General features: G+C 36.3%; 1 protein-coding gene across 2 annotated transcripts; it reads right to left on the bottom strand.

Moving 5' to 3' along the window:
• Window positions 1-619: 619 nt before the first annotated feature.
• LOC114323327 (Major facilitator superfamily protein) lies at window positions 620-17,161 on the bottom strand. 2 transcript variants are annotated; one of them, XR_014347273.1, is made up of 17 exons: window positions 16,904-17,161; window positions 15,961-16,092; window positions 15,457-15,558; window positions 14,305-14,409; window positions 14,119-14,194; window positions 12,636-12,710; window positions 12,257-12,359; window positions 12,126-12,179; window positions 6,652-6,727; window positions 6,403-6,500; window positions 6,002-6,078; window positions 5,723-5,836; window positions 3,289-3,408; window positions 2,247-2,375; window positions 1,919-1,997; window positions 918-1,097; window positions 620-793 (listed from the first exon to the last, which is right to left on the bottom strand). XR_014347273.1 is itself a non-coding variant. In XM_082899982.1 (16 exons), exons 1-16 carry the CDS (start codon window positions 16,972-16,974, stop codon window positions 976-978), a joined length of 1,533 nt encoding a protein of 510 aa, XP_082756108.1. In that variant the 5' UTR covers window positions 16,975-17,161; the 3' UTR covers window positions 620-975. The 2 variants fall into 2 exon arrangements, 1 of the variants encoding a protein (XP_082756108.1); XM_082899982.1 differs by having other exon boundaries at window positions 620-1,097.
• Between the last annotated feature and the right edge of the window lie 430 nt (window positions 17,162-17,591).

A 17,591-nucleotide genomic window follows, 5' to 3' on the forward strand; every position in this document is an offset into this window, starting at 1 on the left:
TAATAGCCCCATAAGGAATACCATTTTGAGATTTGACTATTAATCCGAACTTTTTATTTTCTCAATTAAAAATCAAATTATGTATTTTGCATTTAAAAGCTCTAAGCAGTAAGCACTTTGCTTTTCAAACTAAAAGTTGATAACAGTAAATAATTTTGTTTTCTTCTTTTAACTCATTTAAGCTATTTATGCTATATAAGCTATAAACATAAGTTGACCTATTTGGCACAGATTTTTAAAAAATAAATAAATAAAGACTTATAAGCAACGTCTGAACCAAAGAGACTAGTGTGTATACAGAAATTATCACCGGAGTCCGATAGCACATGACAGTATACCATCAGTAGTATTTTATGATTTGTCCATCATATTTTTTTTATTTTTCAAAATATATAAGCCTTTAGCCTCCTTTTAGGCAAGCACCCAAGACATTTTCAAAACCCCCCCTCCCCCCAAAAAAAAACAAAATTTCCACACAAGTGATGTTTTCAAAAACCAAGAAAGTGTTTGAAAGCAAAACCACATGGGTATAATAATATTTATTTTCCTCTTAGGCCTCGTGTAATGGTGAAATCACATCCCCAGAAAGCCCTATTCTGGTAAATGAAATGAGAGCTCATTAAACAAGTAATTTGTATCTCCCTAATTTTCCATTTAAAAGTGGTACACAAGTGATGTTTTTAAATAACCATTTACAACAAACTGTTTTAAGAGTTGAGAATGCTTACACATTAACGAAGAGTGAAGATTAAACCTGAAATAAAGTGCCAATGTTCTTCACAATTCCTTGCACCTGTCCACAGGAATGATTTCAAAATCTCACGTCGTGTTTTGAAGCTATGAATAATATGAACACATTTTAATCACAATTGCAGAGGCATTTACAAACAAGAAAAGCATCAAGAGTGAGCATGTACACAAAATATCAGTCTGGGCCAGCCAGACAGCACTGGAACTGCTTATTCTGGCAAGTATTTACAGTTCTGTTCTTTCTGCAATGCTCTCTTCAAGCAAGGGCATTGTGCTTGCTGTGTCGATTATTATCACTGGATGGTCACTATCTTCATTGAATCTGTCCACACTGTGAACAAAAATCCCTGCGGAAATATAAAAAAGATAACGCAGAATTACTGGCAGTTTATATGGAGGTTGAAAGTTTGCAAGGTTGGTGAGACTTCCGGTTATCAGTGATCAACTATTTTCCCTGGAAATGCTGATATCCGAAATGTTTGGATCTTGGATTTGTGGAGGGAAAAGAAAAGAAAAGAATGAGGGGTGGAAAAAAATTAGCTTCTTTCTACTCCGTTTCTCTTTTTCCTTCCCTCCATAAATTCAAAATCCAAACAATGCAAATTCCGCCCCCAATGAGATGGGGAATTTTGAACCCCTTATTTATACTTTTGGGCCTATCATCTTTTCTGAATTGAGGGCTGGCTCAGATCATGCCGTTCCAACAACCAGTGAGGAGCACCTCAATACACAGTACTTGGGAATCCTATTACACCCGAGGCCAACTTCAATTTCATGAAACCATGGTTCATCTCATGCAGTGATTCTGGACGGGTAATTAAAAAAAAGAGGAGGAATGAGAACTAGGTAGAATCCCCAATTGGGAGTAAGCCACATTCTTTTGGGTTCAACATGCAATAATCCCTCCACACAAAGGATAATGCTGTAGTTATAGACAGCTATAACCTCTCTTTTTACTGTCTTTTCTATTTGTTCTGCTACACATTTTCTCAAATTTATTTTTATTTTCGGAAGTCATCCATATGTTACTAGTGCCAACAAATGGTCTATTGTAGGGTCCTTCAGAAACATAATGAGGCATGATTACCAAATTACCCTTTGCAAGATGCTATCCAATGAATTTGGTAATTTTTGATTCAGGGAAGTAGTAATTAACAATAACATTTACCTATAAACCAGATTCCAGCTGCCAGAAACAGAACGGATGTCAGAATCAGAGCAGTTTCCCTCCAGTTGTTAACGTAGTCCTGATGAATGCTCCAAATTAGGCTATCAAACAACAAATATAACAAACTATTTTATGATACGAATATGATTTGATCAGCAAGGCCCTCCTAACAATCGCACATAAGATCCCAATTTTAACAACCATGGCCATTACTAGTAAACCCCACTACTTAAACCAAGTGAGTTATTATGAGCAAAGATTCAACAATATGAAGAATATTAGTTTAGTTATTTGCAAGATGCAAGCTATGAAGGCTTTGGATGCAAACCTGGAGAACCCCAACAAGTGGAGAAGAAGGCACATCGCCAAAGATATGAATTGAGACAGTAGACATAGCCATAGAGAGCGGTCTCATACTTGGTTTAACACAATGGAGAGATACATAATTCACAGGACCCTGCAACAGTGAACATGTAGAATGTTACTTATTGATACTTAATTGAGTCTTCAGAATTCCTGGTTTTTATAGATACTTATTGTCTTGCAAACATTAGCACCACATAAATATCTGGTTAATGGCAAAGCGATAATATATAAATTTATTCAGCTCATACAAATAGATAAACCCCACGTAACTGCAGTATTCTTAAATCATAAAGGTGATTAACGGAACGAAAACCACATGCTGCACAGTGCACAGAAAATTGCATTGTTACAGATCAATTTTATTACGGCAAAGCTTAAAACAAGTTGGGAACACTAGCAAGCTTTTTATGTTTGTAACTGGCCTTTTCAATGAATGTGGAAACAGGGTGCTGAAGCAGTGGCTGAACAAGAAACTTTTTTCTTCAGGAATCAATGAATATAGAGGCGGATCAACCATAAGGCAACTTGGTAGTTTGCCTAAGGCCCACAAAAAAATTCCTTCTTGCTAACGGCCCTCAGGCCTAGGGCATCATTTTGATGTACAGCCTAGGGCTTTAGAAAACCTTGGGCCACTATGAGTACGCATATCCAAATCTCCATTTATGTAGTCACTGAGTCATGAAAACAATTGTGAAACAGAAAATCATATGACTCAAATTTTTTTTTTTTTTTTGTGGGCTCCATATATTAGCCACTGAGTCCTGTCGAACACTGTCAACAAAAAAAATTTATTCTATTTTTATTGACATTTATTTTTTCCTGTTGAAGGCAATCAAAATCTGAACGTGTTTGCAGCTTATGGTCCAACAGGTGTTAACTTGGCTAGAGCTGCTCTTCAAGTGATCCATTAAATTGACTCAATAACAGAACAATAAGCATATAATGGCCAAATTCAATAGTAAATGGACAACACTAACAACATTTGTGCTTCAATAAGAAATTACCTGAGTAGCAAATACAAGTAGCTCACCAATAGCAAAAAGAGCAAGGAAAGCATATAGGTTCTTAAAACAGAACGCAGTAAAGCAAAACCCGGCCCCCAGAAATGTTGCTGCTGAGAGAAGCTGCAAAAGTGCACATGAAACTTGAATGATGCAAACCATAAATATCATCATGTAAGGTAAAACGATAGATTTCAACATAATGATAATAAATAACTGCAGCATGCAATAGAGTGTTTTAAACTATTGAAAACCAAATATTCTCTTCATAACCTGCAATAAACCGCATGGCCCATAGGCAAGAAATTTATGATTAACATAAATCTTGTGGAATCCATCCAGACTTTTCAGTGGTTAACATAATGGAGAAAAAAATAATCAATAATACAAATCTTGTTTCATTTGGGTTATGTAGGGGCATTTGATCATTAGTTCTTCTCAGATGCATTGTAAAGTTGTCTAATTTCAAAAGTTGGGTAGTAGAGATTTCTGCAACTGTCACTTTATAAAATTAGAACACAGATGGGTCAAATATGTATAAAATTCCCTCCGATTTTCTATTAAACCATAGGTATGCTGATGCCATCCGACCATCTCACTTACATGGCCCATGCAATTTTTCATTTTCCTAATAAGAGCATCCCAATATGGCACACTACCTCTCCAATTCGACCCAAAGTCCAAACTCAAGTTAAACTTTCTATTGTGACCACAATGCAGGCAGCATAGCATCCTCAACAATTAAATTATTAATTTGTTACATTATTACGCATTGGTAAAAATTTGATATCCTTCTTTTATTAAATTCCATTTTTTATCAGAAACACTGTTGGAACCAAAACCATTTGGAAATTGGAAATGAAAGGGAAAGAAAGGAAAGGATTCAACGGAAAGTCATGTTTTTGCATTTGCAACTAATTGGAATTTAAAGGAAAGGATTTACCATTCTATTTGGCTTTGATGAAAAATTGGAAAGAAAAAAATTGTAGACCATGATGTCCTTATTGCATTGATGGTAAAAGATGTTAGAGAGTAGGAAGCTTACAAAAAGGGAAGGTAATTTCAGGAAATGTATTAAGTTGAAGTCATTCTAATTCTTTTGAAACCCAATCATTTTTTAAGGGATTTCAAAATAGCCTATTTTTTCTTCCAAATCAAATCCCACTATAAATTCCCTTCATTTCAGACATTGAAAATCCTATTTTGAAATACCAATTTATTAAAATCCATTCATTCCAAACACACTAAATGATTCAATATAACAAGAAGAAAGTTGCTGGTTATTAGATTTAATCACTTGATCTAATCCTTCGTTCAAAGGCTTTAAGAATTCCTACACTCTCCCAGTTTATCAGTTGATAGTAACCAAACCAAACCAAGTCTTAAGTCCCATGAAATAGGGTCGGCTTTATCAGTTGATAGTAACCTTAGAAAATAATCAACTCATGGTTGCATCTTAATGTCTAGTAGTATAGAAAGAATAAATATTAACAGCACTTGAGAAGCGACGTCAACCTCTTAAACTTGACATAAAAGGAAAAATCTAAATGATAATTGACGATTTTCTTGCTAGATTTTCACATGGAGAACAACTGCCAAGTACACAATATCTTCTTCATCAATATGTTCTTCTGAGGAGGCAGATTTGAAATAACATTTTCTTCTCTTTTTTTTTAACCCCTTTTGTTCAGCAATAGCTCCCACCAGGAGCTAAACATAATATGGGAAGGTATTAACCCAAAGTTGTATGGTTGGCTGGAAGCTTCTAAGAAGAAGAAGAAGAAGAAAGAAACTTGCTAGATCAGCCATACAGCAGCCAGAAGGAAGCCTCATCAAGCTACCTTCGGTTTAGCCATAATCACACATCTTTATTGATCCTAAACATCTCACATGATCCTGGATCTGTGCAAGAATGAATTGGTCTCTACTTAATTACCATTGTACTGACAATCAAAAAAAATATGATTATAGAGCTTCTTTTTTCTTTTATTGTATTTTTAAACAAATATAAGTGTGAGAGGAAAAATGAGAATTCTGGTACTTGAGCCAAGTTTTTGAAGACCACGTTGACAACTATGTACTCCAGACCAAGAACAAAAGAATCTTCCTTTGGCTCTGCACAGTCACAGAGGTTGGGGGTTGAAGATTCATATAAAGATACTCATGCATCTACTTTAAAGTTGATAAGAAATTCACTCAAACATTTAGTGTATTATAAGAAGACTTCAAATGCCACGGCAAACAGATTTTACTGAAGTTAAATTTAAAAGGAATATTAAAGGACTAAGTACTAGTTGAATGGTGAACTGACATGGATCACACAGCTAAGCAGAGAATTTCCGAACAGGAAAAATAATTACTCGATATGATAAAGCAAGAATTCAATAAATCAAAATTCAGAAAGGTAATCCTAAAGCCAACCATTGAGAGTGTTTACCTTAAAAGCATTGGGGATTGTGTTAGTCATTTTATCCAGAACAAAACCTCCTGCTACTGTTCCCAATATTCCGGAGACAATTGTGATCCCTCCAAAAACCAAATCAGCGTCGCTCTGCCAAAAGACCCAAGTTAAATGTTTTTAGACCTACTGTTATTTTATCTGAAATTATCTTTTAACATGCAATAAACACAAAAGAAAGATGAACCAGGTGTTCATATAGAGTGATATAAAACTATTCTTACTACAAAAAATAAAATAAAAATCTTTGAAATTTACCATGTGATATATATTATAACCAGCTTTTGGCCCCCAATATGAATATGCACCTATGACAAAGTTGTAAGCTATGTAACCTGCCAGTGAGCATTCACAGTAGAAGAATTAGTATATAGAAACTTAGGACACAAACATAATTACTAAAGTTATTACATTCTACAGAGTGAATGCTTCAACAACTACATAATTGTAGTTACACTTATGAAGGCAACACTGTAAAGCAAATAAATTAGCCATCAAGTCTATGGGTGCATTAAAAATATCAAACAAAAACTCATCTATGATAACCTTTCTACAAATAAGAAAATAGCACGAAAGTTGAAAGTGAAGTGTGATGAACAATTTTCTACAAATAAGAAACTAGCACAAAAGTTGGAAGTGAAGTTTGATGAACAATATACCTAGAACATTTACGACGTAAACCTGCTCAAGCAAAAGCACTTTCATATCTTTCAAAAATCTTGATAACTGATCCAGATTAATAAATCCACATTTTGGCCTGCAATAAAAATAAGATTCAAAAAAATTAATCAATATTCCTGTCTATCCTGAGCTTGTATAGTTGCAAACTTCAAAGGCAGCATAAATTCATGCCCAATCATATGCAATCATAGGCCACAAATCATGAGCTTCAGGAGGAGAGTCCTCACTTGGAAGGTCCTTTTGAGGTTTGACCTACGAATTCTTCCCTCATGGATAGCATGCCACCTTTACCGGTTGAATCATCTGTATTTATAACAAGCATCAATCAAACTACTACAGGTAAAGAAGAAAACTACATTCTAAATACAATTATGAACAAGAAAATCTCAAAGCTACCATGCCAAAATATCATTATCTAACTTTCAATCAAATACTGGATATCACTTGACTGAAAGAAAAGTTGAAGACTAAAGTGAAGTAATTAGGCTTCTCGATGGGGTTATTCCCACTCCAATTCAGTTAGTCAGATTTGTTAAGACGAGTATGAAGCATTGGACTCCATATCGAATTGATTCTTTAACTAAGAGATCAATATCAAAAGAATATAAATTGCATAACATAATAGTTATAAATAGATATACATAATATTCCTTTTTACAAGAAGTGATAGATACATATATAATGGAAATAAATTTGTATAAAATTAATATGGATAAATGATAGTAAGAACCATAATATTATCATGATTCAAGTTTAAAATAATTCTATTGAATTAATTTCTCAAAATATTTTGTTTATTATTTCTCAAAAATTGTCTCTCAAGAGACAAACCAAACAAGGCCATGGTTGTTCAACAAATTTAGATTCAAAATATTGTTGACTGGATGATCCATAAGGTTATCCTAGGTATTTACTTTTACTTAAAACTAATTGCCTCATCCATTTCAAATCCCATAATGGAAAAGCACATCCTTAAAATTTGCATTGGTTATGTGTCACAGTCTAAGTACAATGGCTAGACTCCACTAGGCCCAAGCCAGCCATATGCCCATAACCCTCCAATTCTTCGCCTCACTTTCATCATTTTTCAAGCCTACAAGTTTCCCAGACAAGAATGACTCCCCAAAGGAAGCCATGCATATCCAATGTTACCTGTTGACATGCTTGTCCCAAGTTCATCTTTGCATGGTCAACAGGTTTCTTGTCAGCACCAAGCACCCGTATGAGTAAAGCACTAACCCCACTAAGGGTTTCATCAAGGCTCCCAGCTACACCACCTTGCACATTAGTGCCCACAAAAAATGTTGCCCACAACTAGGACACTCACACGTCATAGCATCCACAACTTTTCACTAGTGCCACAACTCCACAAGCTACCCAACCGTGTGGTAGCATAAGGTCCTAACCTACCTGACAACCTCACACTGCATATTGAATCCTCATAATGCACTTCAAATAGCCAAGGGGCCACTCTTGTCCCATAAAAGCACTGTGGATCACATGTGTGCCCACAACATACTCTATATATATGCACACCAGAGAGCCACCAACCACCATAAGCCATTGCATAGTATTGCACGAACCCAAGTGGAGACACTAAAATACCTTCATGGAGGCTAGAGCTCACCCCCAAGTTGCCTCGTGGTTGCACACTTAATTCCCCGTAGTTGCAGCAGGGGTAGTAGGAAGCACAATATTGCCTCCCCCATATATATAAAGTAACAGGAGGACACATCCCCTATGCTTAAGAAGTCATAATAGCCCTAGACACTTCACTGCATCACCAAAATTAAATTCTAGGTAATTATCCCAAAAAATACTCTTGCCCCTCCAAGGGTAAGATATCAATATTTACAAAAATGTCACTAGTCCACATAAGTGTGCCAAGAAGGCCCATAGCATGCACAATGTCTCTGCCTTTGTGCCAAACTCAACGGTCACGAGCCTGGCACTGTAGCCAACTTGCGACACGTGACACTAACTTTTTGACCATCTGATTATGTACAAGGCACTAATTTTCCAACCCTTAGACAATCATTGATTTCACCATTAGACCAACCCTTTCACCATTGGACCAACCCTTTTAGTACACACAAGAATTGTTTTCCATTATCAAACAGTTTCATAACAGTACAATACAAGGATTTATCAGCATTATTAATTCAAGCTACTATTCAAAAACTTTTTTGAGTCAAATTACATTGCATAGTAAGTAGAGGTCTACCTAGAAAGCAAAATTCTTATCAGCAACCATTTTATCAAGGAGGTTTTAACGGTTAAGGTCTCTTATTGGTTATTATGAATTCAAATGAAATCTCTGAACTCTGAAATTATGCCATTATTGTAAGGGCAATAGATTTTCAAACCTATACAGTGATATGCATTTGATGTATACAGGATTACTCTAGATATTCTCAAATATTAACAGCACCATCCTTTTAAAATTGGTCCATACAGTAGAATGGAGTGTTCATTAAAATAAAAAATATATATATTAAAAATAAGAAACTGCAAATAATATTGAAAGATCTTGTTAGAATTTACCATCACCTACCACCACTACCACCTCACCTACTACACCACTACCACCTCACCTACTCCACTAAACCTAACCCACTACACCACTATCACTATCCACTACACACCATCCACTACACCTACATCTATATAAGGAACCATTTGTAATAGACATTAATTAACAACATATCAATCAATAATATATCAATTTTAACATGGTATCAGAGCAGGTTTAGAACCTAGTATTTTCGCTTCCCCGGCGGGCGGTAACCTCACCTTAGCCGCCCGCCGGACCTCAACCTAATTCGCTAGAATTTTTTTACACATACCTTGAAATTTCTTCGAGTCCACCACCACTGCCCTTCCTCTCACTTGTCCTCCTATACACCACCGTCTCGGTCGTCTTCATCTACCACACACACTGCCGGCTGGAGTCCCTTCACTCTGAACAACGACTAGACACACACACACACTGTCGGCACCATCGCAGATTCTTCGGCATGAGAGGCCGCCTATGGACCCTCTGGATCCTCCAAACACTATGAATCGTACCCAGTGTACCCAGATTTAGTGGCTCTTCCATTCTTCATCCTTTTCTTCTTGTTCACCGGATTTTTTAAGTTCACCAGACTTCTCAAGTTCCACCTCCAGATCCTTTGATGGGTCAAGTTCAGTATCCGTTTGCATTTTGCAGTCGGATCCCTTGAGGTCATTATCCGATGTTTCCATGGTTCTGTTGTGTGCACTACAGCATCATTCTTGTTGCCACAACTTTCTTGATTGCTTGGTGGAGTTCGAGGATGTCTCAGATTTGCATCATACCGCAAAGGTGCTGGAGGTGGTCTATAAGTGTAGGGAATTGAAGTTTCCAGATTTGTGTCGACTAAGAACCCAGTAGAAAGTGCAGAGACTGTGCCATGGTGAGCTGCCAAAGGCTCGTGCTTCTGCTCAACACTCTTGATGACACCAACAGCCACCACCTTTTGCACATACCCATACCCTTTTTTTATTTTTTAAACCAATCTCCACCCAACATCCCACTCAGACTATCATCCTCTTCTCTTATTTTAATATATCTCTATATATATATATATCTATGTTTATTTTATTCTATTGCACACACCATCATCCTCTTCTCTCTCTCTCTCACTTTCACGCCCACGGTTTTGATTATACCCAGCATATAGTTTGCCAGCCACCCATGTGGGCTTGTCCCCTCTTATTATTATTATTATTATTATTATTATTATTATTATTATTCTTAATAATAAAAAAAAAAAAAAAACAAAAAACAAAACAAAACAAAACAAAAAACAAAAACAGGCAGACGACGAACTTGCACACCACACTCCTTTTATTCATGTCGGGGTTCCCCCCGTTCACAATTGTACATCCAAAAAAAAAAAAAAAAAAAAAAAAAAACGCAAACAAAACAACCACATCCGCAGGCGGGATTTTTTTTCTCTACTCTGCCGCCGGTCTCTTCTTCTTGCCTCCGTCCTGAGCGGCCCTTGACGGTGTTGCCTCCGTGCTTCCCAGACCACCAAGCAAGTTGCCTTCTCCCTGCTCCTCCACTACAGCATATGGAGGACCTCCAAATCGGAACATAACGGTGGCCTTCCGCTTTAGCTCCTTATTTTCTGCTTTCAGCATACTTATCTCTGTTCGCGCATCCTTATACATGCGTTGGAGCAGAGCCAGTTGGGCGTTTAAATGTTGCACCTCATTTGTCCTACTCTGCAGCCGGTGCGACAAGTTTGTGACCGCAGTCATGGTTTCTACGCATGACTTCAATGTATACTGATTGGCCTCAATATCAGTTTGCACCGCCATTTTTTGTTCCACAGACCGCATCGGAAAGTTCAACGGAGCAAAACCAGAGGTGTTTGGTTGAGGTTCACTGGCCACCGCACCAGTTATCTATCTTGTTGACTCGTTGAGGTCGGGAAAGAGAGTGAGTAGACCACGGGATGAAGAGGCCATATTCTGGGTAGCTGAACAGGAAGACGAGGCCATGTTTTGGGTTGCTAAGTGTTTCAGACGGATAATGTCCGAAAGGGTTGTTACAGAGTGTTTCAGATGTTACAGATTGTTTCAGGGTTTACAGCTCTTAGAGAACAGCTCTCAGAGAACGAGGAAGTTTCAACTAGTTTGTTCTGCCTCAGCCTCAGCCTCCGCTTCGGTTTATAAAGACCATGATGAAGAGGCAGCCACGCGTATCGCGCGCCACTTGACGCCAGACGACAAACGGGCGCGCCAGCCAAGGCACTCACGTGCCTCGCCATCATGTCCGGCACATCTTTTTATGACTTGGGCTCGCCTTTTGATGGCACGCCTTTTTATGGATTGGGCACGCCTTTTGATGGCACGCCTTTTGATAAATTGGGCACACCTTTTGAGGGTGCAACTTTTTAAAGGTCCGACAAGACTCTGTAAACTGTCCCGACATTGTTTCCGGTTAATTTCTACAAGGGTCCGACAAGACTCCATAAACTGTCCCGACATTGATTCCGGTTAGCTCCTTTATGGGTCCGACAAGACTCTGTAAACTGTCCCGACATTGATTCCGGTTAGTTTCTACAAGGGTCCAGCAAGACTCCGTAAACTGTCACAACAACTGTCACAACATTGTCTGCTACAACGGTCCGACATGACCCCCTAAACTGTCTTCTACAACGGTCCGACATGACCCCATAAACTGTCTTCTACATCGGTCTGACACCACCATACAGTGTCCTCTACAACGTTATGACATCCCCATACAGTGTCCTCTACAACGTTATGACACCACCATACAGTGTCCTCTACAACGTTATGACACCACCATCCAGTGTCTTCACCAATGGTCTGACACGACCATACAGTGTCTCCTATCCTCTTTTATTTTTATGTATTTTCTTGTTTTGTTACTCTCTCCAAACTCAAGTTGGCTAGTTCCTATCCCCCTTGAGTTTGCGGGGGGCTGTTAGAATTTACCATCACCTACCACCACTACCACCTCACCTACTACACCACTACCACCTCACCTACTCCACTAAACCTAACCCACTACACCACTATCACTATCCACTACACCTACATCTATATAAGGAACCATTTGTAATAGACATTAATTAACAACATATCAATCAATAATATATCAATTTTAACAGATCTCATGCAAAGTAATCATAACATGCAGCACCTTTAACTTCTGAGACAGCTGTCAATGCTTTTTTTGATTCAGCAGGAGAAAAACCTGTATCCACAAATTGATGAGAATTGCAAGGAAATGCAAACAAAATACATAAAAACAATACCTAAGATGACATGCACCTTTCAATTGCAAAGGTTTCATAACAAAACCTAAAACAGCAAATGGCAACATCAAAATGGCCTCCCCAAAGAATGCAAAACGCCAATTGCTGTAACCCCCAACCTATGAACCAAATACAAAACAAATTAAAAAACTATGATTAGTATTTAATTCACCTAAATAATATCAATGAATGCAGTTTAAATGAGATTAGGAGATACAAATGAGTGACAGAAACAAACATGATATGGACTGATAAAGTAGCAGTCACAAAGTCACTGTCACACAAACAACTTCCAGAGTTATCATGTCCATAGATTCGTTGACTTGTTAAAAACAAAAAATTCAAGACACAAAAACAATGTTAATTTAATGTAGCAGACAAGTAAATGTGCTTACCAATCCACCATAAACATAGCCAAGCGCAACTCCAGCAGGTATACACATGTAAAATATTCCAAGCCATGCCGTTTTCTGATGCAAGGACAGGGTGTAAATAAAAAAATGCAATAACATTAAAACTAACATACCAGTGAAACACTTCAAGGTATATGGAAATGGAAAATTTTTCACTCAATGATAATAATAATAATAATAATAATAAATGAAAGGGCGAGAAGAAAAATACAACCCAAGAGCAAGGCGATCACTAAGACCACATGTATTTTCATTTTTTTCTTCTTCTATTTTTTAATCAGCAATGAAAGTAAATATATTAATAAGCAAAAATAAAAAGTATTACAAGAAAGTGGGAGACAAGGGGTCTGACTGAATTTTGGCTTAGCAACCATATTCAACTTTTTTTCTTTCTACAAGGAAAAGAGAGAAGGGAGGAGAAAACCAGCCATCAGGTTTCTTTCTTCAATCAACAGTACCCTAAAATGAAAAAAGATTTTGGGTTTTATAGGGGAACTAAAGACCAAACCCAAATTCCCTTGCTTGTGTGTCATCATTCTAAAGAGCCATGTGTCTAGCCACTTAAGTTGTCATGTGATAATTAAATACAAGCAGACAACACCCACATCCTTATAAGACAAAATCATCAAATGTATTACAAACCAAACCAAACCAAACCTTAAATCCCATCAAATGGGGTCGGCTACATGAATCATTCTTCTCTATTCAACTCTATCAAAGGCCATTTGGTTAGTCAAATTAAGAAGATTCATATCTCCATTTACTACACTAGCTCACGTCAATCTAGGTCTGCCCCTTCCCTTAACACTTCCATCTACTGTCATTGTATCATATCTCTTCACTACTGCCTCTATTGGTCTCCGTTGTATATGACCAAACCATCTCAATCTATTCTCTCTCAATTTATCTTCTATCGGTGTCACTCCTTCCCATTCACGAATATACTCATTCATAACTTTGTCTTTTCTACTCTTGCCACACATCTACTTTAGCATTCTCATCTCAGCAACACTCATCTTATAACTGAATAAGGAAAATTAAATCCTAAGCTACATCAAGAGAGTAGCATCACGAGATATTGAATGGGGAAAACAAATAAAAAATAAAAAAGTGGGACACAACCAAGAAACAAGTGATTAAATGATGTAAAGATGTGTATTTTCAATATTAGCATATTGTTCTAACCTCAAGGCAGAATAGAAATATGGGCAAAATCCATTTTACCCCTTGTAATATGGTCCAAAACTACATGGTGGGTAATTGGCTATTTTTAAATGACTAGGTGGTAAAGTGCTCTAGACCCGCATCACAAGGGGGTAAAGTAAATGATGCCCTAGAAACACCCTATGCAACATTAGAGGACAATCTGGTATTCTAAACATTTGTGAGCAGTCCGTCTGGATCATATTCACATAGAGATTCAAATATCAAGCATTGTCCAAATTAGAAAGTATTAAAAGAAAACCTGATCCACTGGAGCATTATCATCAATGAATGGAGCTGCAAGACTTATGAAAGAAGCTTCACCAACACCAACTAGCCTAAAAATCACATAAATGAAAAATAAGAAGTCTTTATGACAGAGGAAGCAAGCCAACAAATTCTTATGTTATGAAACACTATCTGAATATTATCCGAGCAATACACCTACATGCGGCAGATAGTGATGGACCAAAAATCAAATGCAATACCACAACCAGCTGTAGCAAAAGTCCAAACTGATAATCCAACTCCAATAAGCCTGAAAGGATTAACACTGCAAAATTCCACACACAAGGAAAAGTTAAAAAAGTTAAGTAGTTGGAACAACTCAATAATGGTAATTAGTTGGAAGAACTCGGCATTCCATAACGTAAACTACAAAGGCTAGAAAACCGTTAAAATAAAATAAATTATATATATATAAGAAAAAAAGGCATTTCAATTTTGAGTTCTAGCTTGGCAATTGATGATGCTGGATGGCCCAATGTTGAGTATTTTCAGAATTAAATTTCAGTACCATCAAGAAACAAGAGACTTAAGCTCCATTTAGATTAATCCAATGCCAAAGCATACAGTTCAATGAAAACCCAAAAGGAAGCTGGCCATCGAAACACAAGTAGTATTTCACACTCTTGTTTTAAGCCTCCGTACAAACTAAAAATCCTCACGCATGCTTAAGAACTTTTCAAGTAGCATTGTTCTTGGAAATTGTCCAATATTATACAAAGAGTGCTAGACATAATACCATTAACAAGTTGACAACAAATACCAACAATCCAACTACATTATTAAATTCCATATAATATTTCAGTCTGACACTAACCTTAGAAACAGACCTGCATTGGGAAAATGGCCACCCCACAGAATGTACAGGCTTAACAAGAATAATGTTCTCACATCCAAATAGTTGAAATACAATAATAATGCCTAAACCAAGACACCAACCAGTGACACAATTTCAAAAATATAATTTCAAAATATTTTTCTAAAAATTAGTATCATGAGTGCAATTGTATGAATGGTAAATCCTTAAATAAACTTCATCCACACTTTTTCACCATTAATCACATTATCAATATTATGATCCCTACTAAACACTGTCCTATAATTAATCACTTATTGGCTACTTACAATCTCATTTGACATTGTTTTAATCATTCATCATTAACATGAGATCCTTCGTATGTTATGTTCTATAATAATATAATCAATTGTTATATTGGAAAAGATTGAAACTTGAGCTTGAAACCATGCTCCTCATCTTTCAGAATATCAAGGCCATGATACAGTAGCAACCAATGCACCGTACTAAATTTCTTACCTCTTCGCTAAGGATGCAAATATTGGAGATGCCACAAGAAGTCCAACCATGAAGGCAGAAGATAGAACACCATCTTCAAAATTGTTCAAGTTAAAATCACCCCTATATACAAGAAGACACCAAAAGTACATCAAAAAAAAAAAAAAGTATACAACTTGAAAAAACAAAAAACTAACAACGGAAGTACGTGCAATATATACAGAATTGAGGCTTTAAATATAATGAGAGGAAATGAAAACGGCTTCAAGAGAGGGATGCACCACACCCACTACCCAGCACAATAAAATGTTCAAGAATCTAATCTTCACCAAACAGATAGATTCCTCGTTTCTATAATACCAGTAGCAGGAAAATCAAATTTAATTTTTCGGACAAGTTCCATTCTGTTTCCAAGTGATGTTCATATGAATGTGATTGAATCAGCAAAAATGTAACTGGGCATAACATATGAAAGAAACTTGAAAATATAAACAGTATAAAATGGCAAAGAAGTATAAGACTTACTGAATTCCGGTACCAGATGTGCATGTACCACTTTCTGTGCAAGTTCCACGACTACCATTTACACCGTTGCTTGCTATTGCTCCACGATCCACATAATTTAACAAGTTAATCACACAAAATATCCCAAGCAACCTGCAAAGGGAGAATTAAGAAAATCCAATCGACAAAAGATCAATTATTGGTAACCTGCAGACATAGTAATAAGAAACTTATCCCATAGCTAAATGAACAAAAGGAAAATATACATATATATTATCTATGTTAGTACATTTCTCGACTTATTACTTAAATTAGTACTAGAATTCAAAAATAATACATAATAAAGTAAAATCCAAATTCAGCTCTTAACAAGTTAATGTTAGTTAGGATTGAGCTCTATGAACTCCTACAGTGTTAAGTAATGACAAGAACACTTCAGCTCAATTATAACACAGAAAATGTGTTCACTCTATAAAAAGGGTTTCCAAAATTATTCAGACTTAACTTCATTAGTGTAACTCATCACAATGTATAATCGAGCTCCAGACCATTCAATCAAACTTCAACAGCAAACTGACCACTCAATATTGAACAGTCCCTCCCACAAATTAAACTCCAACGGAAGATGCGTGAATTCATATGACCTAATTGAATAGTTTCTAAATTTCAAACTTTTACTCTCCACCTGTAGAATTCTCTCTTCTGGTCACAGACCCATCAATTTCACTGCCCAAAAATTAAACTAAAGCATAAATCAAAACTAAAACACATGACAATCGTTTCCCAATCGCCATCAGATTCAAATTCGAAATAATCACTATTAAATTCACAATGGAGAAACTAAAAATAAAAAAAAGTCAAACAATCTCTATTCAAATTTCAAGAATTGAATATCTAAGAGTTCGAGCTGAAAAAAGTTTCGGTTTTGATTTTCTGACCAACCAAACAGTAATTAATGGCGTACCTTTTAGGGGTGAACCATGAAGGGTTCGGAGGTGATAATGCGTTGGAATTGACATCGGAAAATCTCGACATGTCTGGTAGTCTCCCGCAATAACAGCCCACCTTTAGGGTTTGGAATTAGGATCTTCAAATGGTTTTGAATGTTATTCTCTTCTTCCCATCAATATCAATACACTAATCATATTTGACTAGTTGCTGGAATAGAAACAGAGAGTTGCTTCCTTTGAAGCTAATATACATTCTTTGTTAAATTACACTCAACTCCCAAAAGTTTTAGGATAATTATATAACAGTTTTTTAAAAATAAAAATTTAAAAATCACTAAAAAAATTAAGGGATAATTACTGTGAGAACCCGAATATAAAAATTAAGTAAATAATTAAATAATAATATTACAAATCTCAAATATTTTATTATGAATCTTTAAGTGCAAATTAAATATTATTGGAGGATCTTTTAATTAATTTTAAACCTAAAATAAATTTATAGTGAAAGTCATTGATTAAAAAAAAAAAAAAAGAGAGAGAGAGAGAGAGGAGGGTGTGACTTGAACTCTAGACCATAAGGTTAATATATAAGACTCCTACCATTTGAGTTGCATGTAACTTATATAGATATTTTGTATATTTATCTATCTATTTGACCTAAGTGTGCCCACCACTAGTATAAAATAAAATAAACACAAACCC

The sequence above is a fragment of the Camellia sinensis genome, chromosome 12 (assembly GCF_055761805.1).
Source record: "Camellia sinensis isolate YWXY chromosome 12, ASM5576180v1, whole genome shotgun sequence".
In the NCBI taxonomy this organism is placed as follows: domain Eukaryota; kingdom Viridiplantae; phylum Streptophyta; class Magnoliopsida; order Ericales; family Theaceae; genus Camellia; species Camellia sinensis.

What these genes read in the sequence shown, in the direction of transcription:
- LOC114323327 (XM_082899982.1), bottom strand. Translation starts at nt 16,974, where the DNA reads ATGTCGAGATTTTCCGATGTCAATTCCAACGCATTATCACCTCCGAAC. An exon ending in TTTGCATCCTTAGCGAAGAG is followed by an intron (nt 14,410 to 15,456) that starts GTAAGAAATTTA and finishes GGAATTTTGCAG; the next exon opens with TGTTAATCCTTTCAGGCTTA. An exon ending in AGCTGTCTCAGAAGTTAAAG is followed by an intron (nt 6,728 to 12,125) that starts GTGCTGCATGTT and finishes TTATAAATACAG; the next exon opens with ATGATTCAACCGGTAAAGGT.